Raw genomic sequence first — 20634 nt, forward strand, 5'->3', positions numbered from 1 at the left:
ATGGGGGAGCTGCCCAGAGCTTGGGGTAGGGGAGCCGGTGCAGAAGGTGACTGGAGCCGCGGCGGCGGCAGGGGCGGCTGTGGCGACACTCTCAGCCGTGGCAGCCAAGGTTCCAGCCCCGGCCAGGGAGGCGCAAAAGACAATAAGCGGGCTGGAAACCGGACCGGGCCGGGTAAGCATTGCGCGCGGCCAGGAGCCTCCGCCTGCCCGCCGTCCAATGCAGTCTCGCGTGCTCCGCTCTGGCCGCCTGGAGAGGAGCTCTAAGGGCTGGGCCGGTCGGCATCCGGACCGCTCTGCGCTCCCCTTTGAAACCCGTTTTGAGGACTGTCCGGTGAGGGCCAGAGCAGTGTCCCCTGGGCGCGAGCGACCGCGGCTAGAGGCGGAGAAGAGGTGGGCAGGCCGGCGGGCTATCCTGGGCCATGCCTTGGGGCTCTCGGGGGAGGCGGGGATGGGGCCCGCACGTGCTGCCCTGCGGTCTCGGGAGGGGAGCAGCCAACCAGCACTCCCAGCGGTGCATTTGTAGGCCAGGAGCTTTACAGCTTTGTTGTAGCACATTAGCTGGAACAGCTGTGTTACGCGGGTATTGCTCACCCCAGCGGCTCGTCTGCCGCCCCGCCCCTCCCCTCCCCTCCCCTCCCTTGCGCATCTCCTGCCTCTCCCTGTCCTCTAGGGACGAAGCCAGCGCGCTAGGCTGTGCCCGACGGGTACTTACTTTGGCGTGGATTGGGGTATCTACATTGTCTGCCTCCTCCCTGGGGGAACTCAGTTGGGCCTGTGGTGTGCTCACTTCCCTTTGGAACGTCGGCCTTGAGGCCCCAACAGCCGCGCCCCCTGCTCCTGGGCCTCCGGGCGCATCTGGCGCCCCCCCCCCCCCCCCGCCTCCGCGGACAGGCGGGCTGGCAACCCGGCTCTCGCTTACCTTGTGTTAGGGCAGCAGCTCAAGCTAGTCCTTGGGTTAGAGCTGCAAGGCCGCTTTGTGTCCCCCACCTACCCCCCCCCACGCCTCGCCTCCTCTCCCCTTGGAGGGCACTGGCCGCGTTTTTCTCTCCAGCCAACGGTTTAAAAATAGCGATAAGCATGGTGGGGTGTGTGTGTATGTGGGGGGGAGGGTGTTCTGTGCCAGAGGCCGAGGGAGCAATTATTGTAGTAGGGAACGAACCGTTTGGGTGTGTGTGAGAGAGCCAGAGAGGCAGCCAAACCCTCCAACTTCGCAGTTACTTAAAATACCCAGGCTGCCAGGCCGCTGTCATTGTCTGCTGCAGACATCTTTGACACTGGTGACCGCTGGACTTTGCCTAGGCTTTCCGGTGGTGAGGGTTTGTGCCCTCCAGGCGCGCTACAGCCCAGGCGGCAGCTGGACTGGCTCCGTAGAGCCGGCCTCGGTTTGACCAGACTTGTCTTGGCACGGGCCGCGGGGTCAAGGTGAGCCTTTGCCCCTCACACACTAACATCTCCCTCGGCAGCTTTGCCTGCCTGCTGCATTCATCTGGGCTGGGTGGAGGGTGCTGCGCTGTTGGACTCTGCACCCCACCCCTTGGGGATTCCAGCAGAGCCCCCTCCCCGAGTGCAGCTCTGCTCATTCGGCCCCATCCACCGCTGTGTGCCTCTGGCAATAGACTCTAGGCCTTTCTGAGGAACAAGAGGGAGGGAGCTACCTAGGGGCTTGAAAGGCTCTTCTTGGACATTTGACCCACCTCTGAGGGTGGAGAACTCTGTGGGCTGCAGGGCCCAGGCAAAGCCTAGGCACCTTTGAGAGTGAGATCCAATAAATCACTCACTTAAGGGAAGGCTAGCTGGGGACCTTTGTGACACTAGCCAGGACTGTAGATACTACACTACAGTCACCTCCTCTCACTTTGACCAAGCACCAATACAGTCCCCCCTACTTGCAGCTGGGCATCCCCGGCCCAGAGCTGGACATGTCCTCTGCACTGCCTCAAACCAACAGCCATCTAACATACCTGCCCTATATAACTCCCTCCCCACACCCAAACCCACTCACCCTGCACTGTCCAAATTCTCTTCCCTCTCAGCTCTGGGCCTATCTCCTTAGTGCCTTTCCTGCCTGTCTCTTGCAGTCCATGATGACCTCTTCTTTCTCAGAACTCAGAACTCCTCCAGGCTGCCTGCATCCCTTGGGCATTTGGGGGCTTAAATTATAATAGGAGACAAATAATAATTGAGTTTCCCTGCCTCTACTTTGTCTCCCTGATATCATGGATGTTTGGGTTCTTTTGGAACCTCTCAGGGGGGTAAAGGAAACCTGGATCTCAGCCACAATCCCCTCAAAGCCTAGCAATGCATAGCAGTCAATGAATGCTCCGGAAGGACTTGCCGTCTGTAAAGCTTTGGAGACCTTTACCTCTCCACTGGCACTTGTCCTGGTTCATATGAAAATGATTAGAAAAATGATACTGAAGGCTCAGATATTTATTGAGTATACTTAATGAAGATTGAGAAGGGGGTGGGTTACATCTAAAATTAAAAGTAAATAAATCATGATGTCTCCCTTCAATAAGCTCAGGACCTGGACTGCCCAGTCCCCAGACTACACTACCTTTGGTTGCTGATTCATGAGTCTAGAGGCAAACTACTGTGGAGAGAGATGAGAGATCTGTATAAACAGGGGAATTGTCCTGGGAAGCCTCCAGAAATTAGAGGGGTTTGGTTAGGCAAAGGATAGTGGTATAAGCAAAATTACGAGTAGGAGGGGGTGGCTTGCAAGCAGGCTGAGTGCAGTGACAGTCTTTTCTGGTTGATACTGTAAGGTATAAAGGAGGTTGGGGCCCAGTGGTGGTGGTGTTCCCAAATGCCAGGTTGTGGAATGAGGATCTGATCTTGGGGGAATGGAGGAAGGGGCCATCAAAGAATGGGGAATTGGGAGGTTTTGATATTTTTGGTGTGCAAACATGCCACAATAAAATGGGAGTTTAGAAAGGGTTTTAGAATGGGGCCTTAGAAAGGGATAGGAAGAGCACCATAAATTGGGCAGGTAAGAGGCCACCTTTGGATCTGAAAGAACTGGGGGGCAGGCTATCTCTAGAGGGAAACTATATCTTGTCAGCCTCTCTTTGACCTTGCAGGGAGTTGGGGGAAAGGAGGGAGCCTGGAGCCTACATACCAACATGGTGGAGGCTAAGTGTCCCTCAGGCCTCTGCTGATCCTTTTTCTCCCAGCTGGACAGGCCTTCACGGAGCACCAGTTTGGACACCTATGTTTACAGATGGGAATCCTGAGGCATTGGAAAGCAACGGGGACTCGCTTAACGTCACACAGCATTTAGGGAGAGGCTGCTGCCTCCTGTGCAGTGACTCCACTGTATCCCACTGTCTCCAGCAGCCTCCATTCAACACAAATCAGCACAAATTGCATTAACTAACCCCTCATCTTACCTCACCCATTCATCAAGAGTGAAGGGATGCTAAGTTAGCTTGCTAGGAACTCCTCCCCTGGCATGTCTCTTGCGTTTTAGTCTTGGTCTACAGCCTGTCAGGGGCTGCAAGTTTCAGGAAGGGAGGTAATTGAAAGAAGTTGGCAGTCCAGTGATTCTCTCCTAGTATAGTGGAGGTGTTAAAAATTCCTCAAGAACTGTTACATTTACAATCTCTGAACCAGGGGATGAAGGGAATGAGAGAAATAGCAACAAGTCTGGCTTGCTTGTAGAATCAAAGAGGGAGAAGGGCTTCCAGCCCCCTCATTTACAGATGGGCTATAAGAGGGCATGCCCAGTGTTATTTCATCAGTGCCTCAAATCCTGACCTGGCAGATAGACTAGGTGATAAAAGTAAAGCCCTCGGAGGAGGCGTTTCATAGCCTTCCTGTGTCATTCATTCCTGAGTTACCCATCTCATTGCCAGGAAGTTCTTTCTCAGATCTAACCTGAGCCTCTCATGCTATGCTTAAACCAACTGTGTGTGTGTGTGTGTGTGTGTGTGTGTGTGTGTGTGTTGGGGGGTGGGGTTGAGAGCAGCTGGTCACCATTGCTCTTCTGCCTAACAATTCATTGGAGATTTCATGGGCATTAAACCATCTCTTCCACCTCCAACTTCTATTCTCTGAATTAAATAATCACAGAATCTTTTCACCTCTCCTTGGTCTATTTTTCAAACCTGTGCATGTGTAAGTATATCACGAGCAAGGCAGGCAGGGAAACCAGAACCACTGCAGAGGTGCAGGTGCCAGCCAAGTGAGGGTGCATTGCTCCCCTGCACCTCCCCTTTTGGGATTAGGGGATAATATGAACAATGAAGGAAATGGCCCAAGGGAGCTTGGTGGAGTCAGAGGCAGCCATGGTGGTGCTGCAGGGGGTGGGGGTGGGGGAGCTTTGCAACCTTTTGATCTACATTTCTTGCTGCAGAGCGTTCATTGCTCTCATCTCCTACAGGGTTTTTTTTTCCCCTTGCTGGGTTTCGAAGCAGATACTAACCCCTCTTCTCTAGCCAGTACTCCTCAGCCCTCCCTTTCGGGGGGCTGCAGCTCTTTCCGGAGAGAGAGGGCTAGGCCCAGACAGTTGTGGTCTCCCTCCTCTCTGTATATGTATGAAATATTCATAGGCTAGGCCTCCTGCATTCAGAAAGAGTAAAATGCTGGGTGGGCTTGCAGGGGGTAGAAGTGAGAGGCATGAGGAGTGAGGCTGGGCCACAGTACACCTCTGTTCTGCAGTGGACCCAACCGGCTAGGCATCCAGGCCTCCCAGTGAAGCCTAAGATACCCAACATCCCATTCCCTCAACATGCCTCCTGACTCAGCAGCCACTAGAAAACTGGACACAGGACTGCCCTTTCCCCAGCTTCTCATGCATCCTGGGGGAAGCAGATCCCCGGTCCAATCTCCCATTTCTACATGGGAAAACAGAGGCCCAGAACAGGGAAGGGATTTATTTGCCCAAGGTTACATGAGAGCACAAAGCTCCTGCCCCCAGTTCTAGGCTTCTTTCTCTAAGCACACTGATCCTGATTCCCCGCCCCCCGCCGCCAAACCTCAGTTTCCTTACCTGGTCTCTCACATAGGGTATGGTGCATACAGAGGGGTGGATACATAGGAAAGTCAGGAGTCTCCATTGTTCACTCCGCCCAGCTGCTCCTCTGCAGGCTTGCCTTGGCTTCCTTGTCACATCTGTTTCCCTGGGGTTAGCTCCTCTCTTGTTCTTCATCTGAACAGGGATGGAAGGAGGTAGTGCCTGTCTTTGATCTCACCCTTGCTGGGTTAGTACTGACATAGTGGAAGCCTTATGATGCAGGCATGACACCTTCCTTGGATACATTCCTCTCTAAGGGGGTTGGGAGCCTGAGAGGGTAGTGGCAAGTAGGTGGCTCCCAGAGCCCCCACCGTTCCAGGCAAGTTGGGTAGGCAGCCTCAGCAGCCTGAGGAGAAAGACAGCATCAAGAACATTCACCAGGAAGGCCTGTTTCTAGGGAGAGGCAGTGTCTGGGTGACCACACCTCCCAGACTGGAGAAGCCCCTGTATATTTGAGGCTGAAGCTAAGGGGCAGAGAAGTGAGCCTAGGAAACCTGCAAAGGGCATGCAGAGAGCAAGTCTTGAAAGTCAGGCAAAGGGGTTTGGCCTTGATCCTGTAGGCAATGCGGAATATTTGGTAAGTAGAGGAGTGATGTGCTGAAATCAGGATTGTAAGAAAATGAATCTGGCAAGGGTGTGCAGGATGGATGAGCTGGAAGTGGGGAGACACGGGGTGGGATTTCAGTGTCATGGCAGGGAGGAACCAGAGGAAACTCTGCTTAGACGCTTTTGTCATCCTCATAGGACTGGGAGGAGTGGAGGGGAATCTGACGAGCTGGAGTGGAGAAGGTAGCTGCAAGAGGCCCCATCACAAGGGCAAGTTATTAAACATCTGCTTGGTACATAGCAAATAATCTGTCTTTTACATTTATCATCTCTAATCCTTACTGCAATTCTAGATGGTAGGTAGCATTTTCTTCATTTTATAGATAAGGCGTTTGAGTTTCAGAAAGGTAAGGCCACTTTCTCATATCCCACAGCCTGAAAGGGATGAAGCTGGCATTTTAGTTCTGGGCTGACAAACTCCAGCTAAATTAGAATTCAGTTGAACCAACGTTGTTTGAGCTCCTGCTCTGTGCTAGATATGGTGACTACTGTATAAGATGAAGGAGGGTGCATTGAGAGAAATGAAAAGGCAGACTGAGGCCTGCCAGAATGAATTGCCGAAGGCTGAGTATGTTAATTCATTTAACAGACTAGTGGTGGGGGAATAGGAGCAGGGGCTAGAGGGCCCAGTTTGGGGTCTGTGCTGCATCTAGAGTTGGTGGGATGCCCCCTTGAGAAGAGGTGCCCCTCAGGAAGCCTGCAAACTAGGAGAGGAGTGGTTTCAGGGATAGCTTGGGTGGGGCTCTGCCAGCAGCTTTTACAGCTCCACCAAAGAATACCAAGCTAGACAGCCCTTCCTTCAGGTCCTGAAAAAAATGGTTTTGAGAGTAGACTTTGGCTGTGGGCTTTAGAAATGGTTGATTCAAATTCCAAATCTCAAAGATCATTTTCCTGAAATAATAGCTCAAATTCTTTGTCCCCGTTTTATCTTTACCTTTATCTTTGTCCCCACTGGCAGGTTTCTGTTTGGACCTTTTTTTTTTTTGGCCCCTCAAACTTATCTCCCAAGGAAAAGAAGAGTAGAGGAACATATTCCACGGTTTGGGAGTAGTGATGATGGGGTTGCTGATGAGGAGAACAGCCACAGGCTGGGTTGGCAGCTCTTGGATTCTGAAGTCAGCAGGCTTTCTGGAATGTGCTAGGTGGAGCCAAAATAGTGGCAGCCAGTGAGGACTGGAAATGCTTCAGAGAAGGCTCAGCTGGGTTGGGACAGGAGTGTGATGGGAGGGGGAGATGATGGCTCTTGCAGGTGTGAGGGGAACCTGCACAGTCCTTACTCTCAGTCGTCTTCCTTTGATTAGGGGCCAGAATGGTACAGCAGAATGGCATAGAATTGGGACTCAAAGAGGCCTGGAAACTGGTGTGGCTCTGTCATCATCCCACTGTGTGACCTTAGGCAAGTCTTTTCCCAAGCCTAGGCAGTTTCCTTTTCTGTGACAAGGAGTTACCATCCCCTACCAGGCCTGATTAATGGATTTCTGGGAAGGAGAAATGGGGAGTGAGGAAGTAGGGAACACTTTGTAAGCTGGTAAGTACCATGAGTGGATAAAGGACATCCGTTGATTTGCATTTCCTTTGATGCTGGTACTTTAGCTGAGTTTGAATTGTTGACCTTTCTGGCTTGGGCTAGAGAACCTGGCTACTTGAAATTCCCAGATAATCCAGAACTGTTAGCCAGTAGCTGATTTGAGGCAACATTTTGAGTTCCTGAATGTCAAAGGTTGGCTAAAAGAACAAGTAAAGCCTCCTGTGAGATAACTGCACAGTCACTCTCATTTACCATTTGGGTAAACTGAGGCCCAAGGAGGTTTGGTGACATACCCTTAGAGCACTGGGGAGCACTTTAGTCAACCCTGACTGAGGTAGTTTTGCTGCTAGAAACTGTCCAACTATAGTTTGAATAAAATACATATAAAACTAGTCGCCATGTTTTTGAGCCTCTGTTATATAATGCATTTTATTTCGTACTTTATATACATCGGTTTTGTTCCTTAAAATAGCTTTAAGACGTAGGCACTTTTAATAGCATCATTTACCAGTTGGGGAAACTGAAAGAACTTGCTGGATTTCCCCCAGGTAGGCAGAGCTGATTACAGTGCAGAACTGGCTGACTCTCAGGGAGTGGGGGGCTGGGCTTCCTGTCCTTACTACTCCTTCCTTAGACCACCCTCCTCCACATACATGAGGGCAGGATGGGCCCAGAGTGGGCTTGCTCCCAGGAAAACTTCTTGGAGGAGGTCTGGGAAACTATGACTGGTTGAGGCCATGCCTCTGGAGCTACTGCATAAATCCACACACTTCTTCCCTGAACTCAGCCTGCTCTAAGTTGGCTGAGTTGGCCCCAGGAAATAGGGCTGGGAGCAGAATGCTTAAGACTTGGTGGAGCTGTTACCTCCTTATGGAGGATTCCTGGGGCAGGTTTGTGACTGGTCTCCTGCCTGTATTTTGAGAGGAGGGGAGAAGGAAGAAGCTCTGCCCTAGCTCTGACCTAGCCTTTCACTGGTCCGAGAATGGCCTGAGGCTGGCCTTGGGAGCAGGGATGCCCACAGCCCAATTCTGGCCATGCTAGCGACAGCTGTAGCAAGTGGCCCCTGCCAGGGACCACAGAGTAGCCTTAGAGGGTTCCCTCACCCACCAGTCCACCTGAAACTTAGACAGCCATACAGGTTGAGGAACCTAAGGGTGGAGGGGCTCTGCATTTAGCAGGACCACTTTCTTGGCAGGAACCATGAAGGGAGCCAGCCTCAGCCTGGGGGAGCTGCAGAATCTGTCCCTTTGCTGTCCCCTTCGCCTTCTGCCCCACCTCACTCTCCTGACCAGTGTACTCTGTGGTCCCGAGTAAAGGCAGCATAGCCCACTGGGGAAGGACAGCATTGGGACCTGGTGAGGTAGTAAGGTGTATGGAGAAGGGGCCTGGGCCAGAAGTGGCTAGGTGGGGCTGGGCTAGGGGGCTACTAGCTATGGGTGATTCCTGCCACCTCCTGTCCTACTGTCTTGCAGGGGGATACAGGGAAGAGACACTATGAGTGGGGTACATGGCTCTGGGAGGGACAAGGCAGGGAGGTAGGAGACAGCATAGTTTCAAGGCTGGTCCTTGCCAGCAAAGATAACCCTGGGCCTAGTTAGGAGGAAAGCCTGAAGCTGGGGGAAGAGAATTTCATTCCCAGGGATACAACCTTGCCTAGTTCACCCACTCCCACCACATACACAGAGGGCTTTTTAAACTGCCCTTAACGGAGGACTTTGTATAAATCCAGGAGCATGTCTTTAAAATACCCTCACACCGGGCTCTTCCTCAGCATGAGCCAAGGCAGCTAGTCCCTTGGACTTCCTGTAGTGAATGGCTTTCTCAAATGAGTGGCCTTTTACACATGGTCTACTACTTTCTAAGAAACTGGGATCTGACCTGAAATAATGGTAATGCCAACCTTTCTCATTTGCTTTGCACTTTACAGTTTACAAAGTGCTTTTGGTGTCTATTATCCCATCTAACCTCACATTACTGCAGTGGACTGGGGAGATAGAGGGGTAGATAGAGGAGATATTTTGATCTCCATTTCACAAGCACCCAAGGCTCAGAGGAGTGCCTTGGCCTGGTCAGGGTCCCTTGGCATGGTATGCAACACAGCCCTGTGGCCCATGGCTCCTTCCACATCATACTGCAGATCCCTGTGACAGAGAAGGGGACAATGTAGAGAGCAGTGGACTGGCCTCTACTCCAACGGAGCACAGAAGCAAGGGCAAGAGAAAGCCCAAAGGGACTACCCTCAAACCAAGGCATCAAGGTTCTGGAAAGCAGCCCTCTTTGAGATTCAGTCTGCCTAATTCTTCTGTTCACAGGAATTCCAGCTCCAAAACCAGTAGGACAATTAAGCCTTTGATTCACAAGGATGGGTAAGCCCATAAGGTTTTTCACTTAGCCCTTGGTCTTCCTTGATGACTAGTCTTGCCCATCCTTTCCCCTAAATAATTGCTGTTTTTACTCACTCCTGTCTAACAAGGCCCAGATTGAATGCCTCCTTATCAAGGCAGCTTTTCTGAGCCCAGGAGCTATCTTTCTGCCTTTCAAGTTTATCCTGGGATATGATCACAAGGTCTGAAGAATGATACTTCAACACTCTGCTTAAGCAATAATGGGGACTCTTCTCTAAGGCCTGCATCATATTGTGCCTTCAGACTATTATATATAGGTTTTTCTACCTGTTAGCCTAGGGGATCCCCAAAAGCAAGGACTGGGGTTTCCCCTTCTGGCAGCACTGAGCTTAATAACTATCATTTAACCAAATGTTCTGGAGAGGTTCATTTCATGAATTCCACAGAGGGGAGTAGAATTTCACAAATAACTCCATTTATTGTCAACCCCATCTCCTCAATGCCCAGCACCATAATGACAACACTGTCAGTAATTTCTGGGCTGAGGTAAAAACATCTGTGCTCTGGAAAATAAGCGATTCAGATAGATGATAGGGCCCTTATTCCCATACGACCCTGGTGCAGAGGACTCTGAGTGTATGTGTGTATGATTGTGTATTTGAGGGGTAGCACTGTCTATTGTGGGCCTATCAGTTACAGGGCTGAGCTGGAACAATGCCATGTTAAAGTATGTCACACAGAATCAAAAAAACAAAAACCTAACGAGCAAATGGCAATACAGATCTCTGCAGAGAGGGGATCAGATGAGGTTTTTGTTTCTCTTATTTTCTGGATAACCAGCCATTATCTTGCTCCTAGTTTAATATTCAGTTCTGCAGAGCCCCTGATGGAAGCCTGGATCACATTGATGATTCAAGTGTCAGGCCAAACAAGGCACAAGGCACAAAGTTAATATTTGCTAGACAAGATCAGGGACTCCAGCAAGGTTCCTCTAATGAGGTCAGAGGTCAGAGGCCAGAGTGTAGCTGCCAGGCTCTCTCCACTTCCAGTGCTGATCCTTAGTTTCACTGCAGGTGAATGTGTGAGTGTTATTACCGTGGCAACCAATCACAGGGCTGATGTGCTGGCTAGCTGCTCTTAGGACAACAGTGTTGCTTGCCTCTCCTTCTCTCTCTCTGGCTCCCAGCAGCTGTTCTGCCTCCCTGCCCTACCCAAGCTCCATATCTGCTGGCAGCTACCCTACAGAGAGGGGACAGTGGTGAGGGACTTTCCAGGGAAGTGTCATTGGGTTTTAGCAGGCGGGTCACTGATCCAGCTGTCAATCAGTTGTAGTCACTGGAATCAATACATCAGACAATGGGGTTGGGGAGGGGGATATGTTGGGGTAGGTGCTGGCTAGCTCTTCTTTTTATTCCATCTCTGTGACATTTGGATATTTAGAGGATTGGGAGCTTAGACCAGAAAGGTGTGTCTTGCACCAGGTTTGTTTATTTATTTATTTATTTATTTAAAAAAAATTATCGGAGTATAGTTACTTTACTATATGTTAGCATATAGAAACTAATGTTAGTTTCTGTTGTATAGCAAAGTGAATCAGCTATACGTATACATATAACCCCTCTTTTTTGGATTTCCTTCCCGTTTAGGTCACCACAGAGCATTGAGTAGAGTGCCCTGTTGCACCAGGTTTGTTTATTAAATAGCTGTTGAGAGCCTAACTCCCAGACCAGGGACATGAATCATGTGGAGTTGTGCCTTCAAGGAGTTCCCTTTCTAGATAGGGAGCTAGATGGGGGCCAAAGTAACGAAAGGAGCAGAGAAGAAACAGTCTGCCTCAGGGTTCTAAAGTGGAACTTGGAGGTTTCAGTTGCTGAGGGCCACATTAAAATCTGTTCTGAGCAGGACAGTCACTAGAGAGTCTGATCTAGACCTACCCCTCACATAACCACTATGACAGGGAGGTATTTCTAGGTGTCTTGGACAGAGGATACTGAATCCCGGCGAGTACCTTGCCCCAAGGCTACCATGCCATCTTAGCTGATCCTGGATTGCAGCTCTGGAATGTGGGTATGCAAGGCTTCTACTCTGAGCTTTTGAAGGTATGAGCATGGTCCTATTAGGGAGCCTGGGGCAAGAAGGTGAAACTTCAGGTCTTCTTTTCTACCCAGCCCAAGGCAAAATGTCAGTGAGAGCCCTGGCTAATGTGAAATTGAGGCCTGGATGTTGCAGAACCCAGTGAATACTTAGTAGGCTATTTTGCCAGATGCTTTTCAAAAATTCTGTGTCATAAGAGTTGACTTCCCTTCTGCCTTTCCTGCCTCTCTACTCCACCCCCTTTGATAATCCCTCTCATGACCAATAGTACCATGGGCCTTTTTCATATCTGCAGTTCCCCCTGCCCAGTGCTCCCCTGAGCTTAAGGTGACCTGAAGTGAGTGGACCCAGCAAGTGGGGTAGGGGTGATGGCTGCCTGTTGCTCAGTGTAGTGTTTTCCTGCCTTGGGGCCCAGAGGAGGCTGGCCCAGCAAGTCAAGCATATGGAGTGCATTAAGGTTTTCCCTACATTTTCTCTTACTTTCTGGTTCCACTCAAGCCTGAAACCACAGACACCTGTGAAAACAAACCCAGCCTGGTTGCTTGCTCACCAGTACTGTCTCTCTGTCTTTGTCTCTCTCATCTTCAGCCCCAACTGTGATGCTTCCTGACTGATGATGTTATAACAGTGCCCAGAAGCCAGAAGGCTGCATTTTTCAGCTGAACATACCTGAGTTGTCCACACCATCATGGAGACCCAAAAGGATGAAGCTGCTCAGGCCAAGGGAACAGCAGTCTCTGTGGATACCCAGGACCAATGGGCAGAGAAAGGAGCCAAGAGCAAGGCAGCTGAGATGACAGAAGGGCCAGCATCAGAGCAACCCTCATCTGGCCCAGGTAGGCTGAAGAAAACTGCCATGAAACTCTTTGGTGGCAAGAAGAGCATCTGTACCCTGCCTAGTTTCTTTGGAGGGGGACGAAGCAAAGGTTCTGGGAAAGGCAGCTCTAAGAAGGGTCTTAGCAAGAGCAAGACCCACGATGGCCTGAGTGAAGCAGTCCATGGCCCTGAAGACATTGTCAGTGAAGGAAATGGCCTCTCCTTACCTTTGCCTGAGTCATCCTGCCAACTTCCCAGCTCTCAGAGTGCCCATGGATCTTTGGAGGCAGACTCCAGACGCAAGACGTCTGTGGCTGGAGCCACAGAGAAAGCTAGGGCTGAGAAGGCTCCCTTTGTGCCCAAGCCAAAAAAAGGCCTGAAAGGTTTTTTCAGCAGTATCCGCCGTCACCGGAAGAGCAAGGTCTCTGGGACTGAGCAAAGTGATCCAAGAGCCAAGGAGCCTGAGGGGGCCAGAGACAGGCCTCATGAGCATGTGAGCTCAGCCCTTCTGTCCCACACTGAGAACCTCCAAGCCCCAAGAAAGGAAAATGCCAAATCCCAAGATGTCCCTGGGCCAAAAGTTTCTTCAGTACCAGAGACTTCTCCAGCAGCCACTGAGCAGACAGCCTGCAAAGATCCAGAAAAAACCATGGAGGCCTGTGCCTCAGCACTCCTGCAGCCCAAACCTGCCCTTGAAGCCAGTGGTCCAGAGGAGCCCCATAGCCCAGAAACAGGGGAGAAGGTTGTGTCAGGAGAGGTAAATCCACCCAATGGCCCTGTGGGGGACCAGCTGAGCCTCCTCTTTGGGGATGTCACATCCCTGAAAAGTTTTGACTCACTGACAGGTTGTGGTGACATAATAGCAGAACAGGACATGGACAGTATGACAGACAGCATGGCCTCTGGAGGCCAGAGGGCCAACCGAGATGGGACCAAACGAAGTTCCTGCCTGGTGACCTATCAAGGAGGGGGCGAGGAGATGGCCTTGCCTGATGATGATGACGAGGAAGAGGAGGAAGAGGAGGTGGAATTAGAGGAGGAAGAAGAGGAAGTCAAGGAGGAAGAAGACGATGACTTAGAATATCTGTGGACAAGTTCCCAGGTATACCCAAGGCCCATTCTAAATCCAGGCTACCATCCCACCACATCCTCAGGCCACCTTGGTTACATGCTCCTTGACCCAGTTAGGTCTTATCCTGGCCTAGCCCCTGGGGACCTTTTGACTCCTCAGAGCGATCAGCAAGAGTCTGCCCCCAATAGTGATGAGGGTTATTATGACTCCACCACACCTGGACTTGAGGATGATTCAGGTGAGGCCCTGGGGATTGTCCGCAGGGATTGCTTGCCCCGAGACAGCTATAGTGGCGATGCCCTCTATGAGTTCTATGAGCCAGATGATAGTCTTGAGAACTCCCCACCTGGGGATGACTGCCTTTATGACCTCCATGGTCACAGCTCTGAGATGTTTGACCCCTTCTTGAACTTTGAGCCCTTTTCTTCCTCTCGGCCACCTGGGGCAATGGAGACAGAGGAAGAACGGCTAGTGACCATCCAGAAACAGTTGCTGTATTGGGAGCTTCGGCGGGAGCAGCGAGAGGCCCGCGAGGCATGTGCCCGAGAGGCTCACACCAGGGAGGCCTACACCCAAGAAACTCACACCAGGGAGGCCCATGCTCGAGAGGCCCACACCCGGGAAGCTTATGTCAGAGAGGCCCGAGCTCGAGAGGCCTATGCCAGAGAGGCCTGTGGCCGAGAGGTCCGTGCTCGAGAGGCTCAAGTCCGAGAGGTCCAAGTCCGGCAGGAGAAGCCCATCATGGAGTATCAGATGAGGCCTTTAGGGCCATCAGTGATGGGCCTGGTGGAAGGGGCATCAGGGGCCTCTCAGACTTCCCACAGAGGAACCACCTCAGCTTTCCCTGCCACTGCAAGCAGTGAGCCAGACTGGAGGGACTTCCGTCCTTTGGAGAAGCGTTTCGAGGGAACCTGCTCCAAGAAAGATCAAAGTACTTGCCTGATGCAGCTCTTCCAGAGTGATGCTATGTTTGAGCCAGACATGCAAGAAGCAAATTTTGGAGGATCTCCCAGGAGGGCTTACCCTACTTATTCACCCCCTGAGGAGCCAGAGGAAGAGGAGGTTGAGAAGGAAGGGAATGCCACTGTGAGTTTCTCTCAGGCCCTTGTGGAGTTCACCAGCAATGGGAACCTCTTCTCCAGCATGTCTTGCAGTTCTGACTCTGACTCATCCTTCACTCAAAACCTCCCTGAGCTGCCCCCCATGGTGACCTTTGACATTGCTGATGTGGAACGGGATGGGGAAGGCAAGTGTGAAGAAAATCCTGAGTTCCACAATGATGAAGACCTTGCAGCCTCCTTGGAAGCTTTTGAACTGGGCTACTACCAGAAACGCGCCTTCAGCAACTACCACAGCCGATTCTACCAAGGCCTACCCTGGGGTGTGAGCAGTCTCCCTCGATACTTGGGACTGCCTGGCATGCACCCTCGTCCTCCACCTGCTGCCATGGCCCTCAACAGGAGGAGCCGCTCCCTCGACACTGCTGAGACCCTGGAGCTGGAGCTCTCCAATTCTCACCTGGGCCAGGGCTACATGGAGTCTGATGAGCTTCAGGCTCAGCAAGAAGATTCAGATGAAGAAGAGGAGGAAGAATGGGGCCGAGACAGTCCCCTGTCCCTCTATACTGAACCTCCAGGGACCTACGACTGGCCTGCCTGGGCTCCCTGTCCTCTCGCAGTGGGGCCAGGCCCTGCAGGAATAAGTCCTAGCCAGTTGGATGGGCCTTCCAGCCAGTCTCTATATGGACAGGCAGTCTGTTGCATATCTCCTGTCGCCATGTCAATGTTGCTGTCAGTATCAGGGCCAGAGCCAAGGGCACCTGGGGAAGCCAAGTCTCAGCTAGCTCGACCTTCGCACCTACCCCTGCCCATGGGCCCTTGTTATAACCTTCAGCCGAAGGCCTCCCAGAGTCCGAGGGCCAGGCCTCGAGATGTGCTGCTGCCTGTTGATGAACCCAGTTGCTCCTCCATTCCTGGAGGCTTCAGCCCCAGCCCTCTGCCCCAGGCCAAGCCTGTAGGCATTACCCATGGCATCCCTCAGCTGCCCAGGGTCCGGCCTGAGCCCCCAGAGCCTCAGCCCATTCACTATGGGGCTTCCAGCCTTGACCTGTCAAAGGAGAGGGCTGAGCAAGGTGCCTCTCTCCCCACCAGCTACTCCTCCACTGCCATGAATGGAAACCTAGCTGAGTAGTCATCATCAGTTCTGGAGTGGGGGGCGTGGGGCCTGAGCATGTGAATGGGGATCAGGGTTGGGCAGAGGGGTGGGGGGTGGGGGTTGCTGTTTAACTTGAAAATCCTTTTGGCCAAGGAAAGCTCCTATGAGTTTTCACCTTTTTTTTTCCCCACTTCCCTTGTCTGCCATCTGTGGCCACATTCAGCTCAAGTACATCTGCCCTGGGAGATTGCTGCTGCTGCTGCTGTGCTTCAGTTTTCACTTTTGGGTTTTTTCTTGTGACCCGTGCAGGGTTTGGGATGCTGTAATTTTGTGCCTATTCCAGTTGCCAAGGTAGTGATTTTATATATATATATAGCATGCATCCTTGACACAGACTGAACCCTTAGCACCCTCCGCAACTTCTCCACCCAGTGAATGATGAACCACTGATGAGCAGCCGCATCTACACTGCCCCCCACTTGGGGACAGGGAGCTTGTTTGCTGTTAGCAATGTGAAATTACGGTACAGATCCCCCTACCCCTACTTCCTTTGGTCTTGGCATAGCTGCCACCATTACATCAGATGATATAATCTATTAGCCCCAGCTAGCTGTCCTCAGAGAGGATCAAGTAGCATGTGTCTCACTGCCTATTGCTGTGGACTTTGGCATCATAACCAGATGAGGGCCTTTTATCCTGGCCTGCTACAGCTTGGGTTGAAGACAAAAACGTTAATTCCCTTAATGGAGTGATCAAATTCATCTCGTTGCAAACAGAAGACAAAATAGCGTTCTATTGTAGACACTGCCATAAGTCTTGAGCTCTGGAATGATAGGATTTTTTCCTTCTTTGTTTCTTCAAGCTTGTAACTGCCTGAATTGCAGATGCTTTTGAATTTTGGTTCTTTTTTCCTCCAAAGGAAATTTTTATTATCTCATTACAAGGAACACATTCTTTTAATTGATATACAGGAAGAGAAGTGGCCTAAATTAGGTTTGGCTGTAGGGGCTGGGGTTTTTGCAGGTTGCAAGAGGATAGAAAAAGGAGGTTCATTTGTCCAGCCATCAGGAGAGAGGATTTCACACATTGCAGAGCTCATGGCAACTCAGCTTCTTTTGGGAAAATTTCTTCCCCCTCAAAGACAAAAACTTCCTTAAGCCTTGCCCACCCCTTCACTGGATTCAGTAAAGAGGCTCCATGCTAGCATTCCCAAGAGACTGGACACCAAGGGCGTTTAGGCTGCTGTTCCAGGCTCTCTAAAGACCTTTCATTTTCCAATTAGCCAAGTTCTTAGCATCATCAAAGGACCGTGCTTCTTGAGAGAAAAGACTGTGACCTGCCCTTACTCTGCCAAGCTGAAGGACTGATTTGTGTGGTAATTGCAGCCCTTTATGGGATGAATGGCACCCTCCCTTCTGCATTCACACAGTTTTCATGTTAAACTAGCTTGGAAATATTTGTGGGGAAGAGTTGCTGTCAGGAAAACATCGCAACAGGCTAATCTTGCTAGGCTCTACCTCATTAATCACCAACATGAGAGGGATCCTTTTAAATTTCTTTATTGGAAATGGTTATGGAACATTTTTTACCTGGATATGTTGACCCAAATTATGATCCTTGCTCCCCTGACCCTGTCCCTATCCCCCACCCATCTCCATGCCAGTTAAGAGAAGTGGTAAACAGGGCTCTTGCTATTCCCAAGATATGGCAACTTAGCTTAGGAACAGATGCTGTTGGCCCGCCAAGTCAAGATGACTGTGGGCAAACCGCCACCTGGACAAGGGATGTGTCTGTGCTGGTCTTTGTCACCATTTCTCTGATTGGGGTTGGCCCAGTGCCCCTCACCACAAAGAGCAAACCTGGATGGTAGAAGCTGTACCCCTGGAAGCACCACATGAATTTGCATGGCACTGACACCAACACTCAAGGGACCCAGACCATCTCTCCAGGCTGACTTTGTCTGCATTGTGAAGAAATGCATTAGTCATGGAGCTGGAGAATCAAAGAGGGTGAGGAAGGCCCTCCTCACCCCTAGCACAGCATTCCAGGAGAGAAGTGCCCAAATTCTGGCCTCTCACCAAAGCTGACCTGTGAGAGTGGGGCTGAAATTGGCCTGGCTGTTTGGCAGGCAGGAAACACTCACCAAATGCCTTTACAACAGGGGAAAACCCACCACTTGCCTCTTCTGTCTCTGCTTGTCCTTCATGGCAGCCTAAGCTGCTGTTTATATGTGGACTGTGCCAGCCACAGCAGGTAGTAGAGCCATCACCAACCTCCAGAGCCTGCTGAGTCTATCTGAGAAGAGAAAAAGTAGGTTGTCAGCCTTTGGCCAAGGGCTGAGAGCTGCCCTCTGTAACAAGAGGGCAGCAAGAGGTGCCACCTCTGCAGGGGGCAGTCATAGCCCTGACATACTTTGCTGGGCTTTGGAAGGTCGCATATCACAGTAAGTTTTAGGACTGAGCGTCAGCTCATGGTTTGAACATTGTTGCCTGCAAGTCCTTTCACTGTCCCGGCCAGCCCAGAGACAGGATCCTCACCAGCAAAAGTAAGGCAGTCAGGGTGCATGGCTGCAGAAGCAGGCTCCTCTGAGTCTCACTCTAGATCCAAGCAGTTCATGGCTGAATCCCAGCTGCAGCCTAGAAGAGGAAGGAAGACTGGCTGGGGACTCATGATGACAGAACAGGGTGACACTGGGAGAGCCAATCAAGCTCCAGGCCTCTCCCCAAGCATATGCCAGTGTTTGCTTAGCTAACACCAAATATGTCCCGGACTACTAAATGTGTAGATGTAAAGTCCACAAATGAACACCATTTCTGCACTGCAAGGTCATGGGATAATGCTTTTGGATATGACTTCAAGGGAAGATATGACTTGAGAGAAGGTGACTGCTCTTATCTTGCTACCCAGCAAGCAGGCTTATGTAGTGTCAGCTCTGATCCTGAGAATTCTCAAATGAGACTGGTCTTCAAGGGACCAGTGACTGGATAGAGAAGGCCACCTAGAAGGTCTCTCCCAGGGCTGTCAGTTTCTTAGTGCTTTAACGCCTTCAAGGAAGTCCTGCCTTGGGGCTCAGTTAGGGCCTGCCCCAATCGTCTGGACTCAGCTTGGGCACCAGTCCATGAACCTCCTGGGCCAAAGGCTTTGGTCAAAACCAGTCTTTCTCCCTCAGTACTGTACCAAGGAGGGAAGTAGCTTCCCACACCCAGGGTGCATTCCCCTCATCCTGCTGCCAGTGACTTTCCCACCCTTGCCAGTGCTACCACCCCACCTGCCCTCGGCCCCTGGGCCCAATAGCTAGAGGGAGGCATAGGGGGTTTAGCAGGGAGACTTCAAGTTTACCCATGTGTATGTTGCATCCAAGTTGTTTTTAATATATATATATATATATATATATATCAAAGGTCAATTATCTATTTTTGTATTGTTTGCATTTTATATTCATGGAAAACAATGTTTATCAATTGTTCTTTTCTGATATATTTTATTTTTAAGCGGTGCTGTTTACAGTTTTAGACAAAACGAAGATGACACAAAAATCGCTGCTGCTTGTGCAGAGGGCTGGAATCTCAATTGCCCAGGACTCTCGCTCTTTCCCCTCTCCCCATCCCTGATGTATCGTACTGTCCATACCCTCCCTCCATGATAGGGACAGCAGAAGATGCACAGGTACTAAGACAAATGCCAGGTGACTCAGGCATGTGGAACCTGGTAGACAGTGTGTTGTTTATGGTTTATTTTTTTCTTTCAGACCTTGCCCTTACCCGTGTATAGACCTTCTGTCTCTGTCTCTCTTTCCTCTTTATGTTTTGTGCTCTAGTTTTGAAACCAGAGTGCCCACGTTTTGCTATTTGTCGTGTTGAGTTTCTCCAAAGGAGCATTTTGGGGACATTCTCCGCCCAGTGAGGAGGGCAGGGGGTTTCAACTATTCCCCCTCTCCCCAAGAAGCTGGGGGAGATGGATGGAAGTGATGCTTGAACCATCAGGAATTGACCATCTCATTGAGGAAACCCTTACATGGGACTTTCCAGGAGCTCAGTTGATTGTGATATTCACCCAGAAGAGACATTGGGGAATTCCTTGACCCCTCTTGCTACTTTGGGGGAATCTCTTCCTCTGCCGCCATTCTTACTCCCCTGCCCTGCTCCAGCTCACACATGGATGGGACTTTGGGGAACAGTGACTGTTAGGGTGATGGCTTGCTGGCCTGATCCCTACTTTTCCATCCTATAGTCACTCCAAAGAAAAAATCCACATGGCGTGTATATGTGTGAGGGTTGGGCCTACTGAGAGGCAGGGCTTTAATTATTATTCTTGTTACTATTGGTGCTTATTTTCCCTGATGTATATGGGGTGGGGTGGGGGGAAGAAACCAGGAATGTATATTTAGGTCATGTTAAATAAAACGGCTGGGGGACAAAGGGAAGAAATTAGAAACTGCAGTACATCCTCACCCCAGGTGTAAGAGTTCTTTCTCTCCCAGTGCAAAAAGGGGAGCATGGCCCCTGGATGTGCCCTAACTTCCCCTTCCCTATCCCTGAGACATCATGGAATTGCCTGGATTGTGATCTCTCCAATCCTAGTTCTCATTGACATCTGGATATCTTGATGCACTGCCTGTTTGTAACAAATATTTCTTTTGCTGAATGCTAATAAACTGGGTTCAAGAGGGACCCCCAGTCACTAAAGTGCATTCTTGTGGTTTGTTCCACAGCAACATGCCTGTGACCCATGGTTGTTGGGTTTGCCCTTTAAGGGAAATGAAAAAAAGCAAGGGGGTGTGGGGGAGTCAACAAGTAGGGGGAACAGAAGCCAGAGCTGAAACTGAAAATAGAGGAAACTTCAGTTCATCCAAGCCATTCCCTGCATCTCAGTCTGATGATGTGTTGCTCTCCATCACACCATGCATGCCCTGAGACCTGCCTGGGGGCTGGCTAGCACTTCTGAAATTAGCCCCAGTTCATGTAAGTGTGCTGGCTTCCCCACCAGCCAGGAGGCAGAGGTG

General features: G+C 50.8%; 1 protein-coding gene across 1 annotated transcript; it reads left to right on the forward strand.

Annotated features, from left to right (window-relative positions):
- AMER1 (APC membrane recruitment protein 1) lies at positions 1 to 15691 on the forward strand. Its single transcript, XM_029239968.1, has 2 exons — positions 1 to 172; positions 12179 to 15691. Exon 2 carries the CDS (start codon positions 12279 to 12281, stop codon positions 15666 to 15668), a length of 3390 nt encoding a protein of 1129 aa, XP_029095801.1. The 5' UTR covers positions 1 to 172; positions 12179 to 12278; the 3' UTR covers positions 15669 to 15691.
- Positions 15692 to 20634: the final 4943 nt, after the last annotated feature.

Source organism: Monodon monoceros, unplaced genomic scaffold, assembly GCF_005190385.1.
Source record: "Monodon monoceros isolate NGI ecotype Baffin Bay Population unplaced genomic scaffold, NGI_Narwhal_1 Super_Scaffold_22, whole genome shotgun sequence".
NCBI classification, from domain to species: Eukaryota; Metazoa; Chordata; class Mammalia; order Artiodactyla; family Monodontidae; genus Monodon; species Monodon monoceros.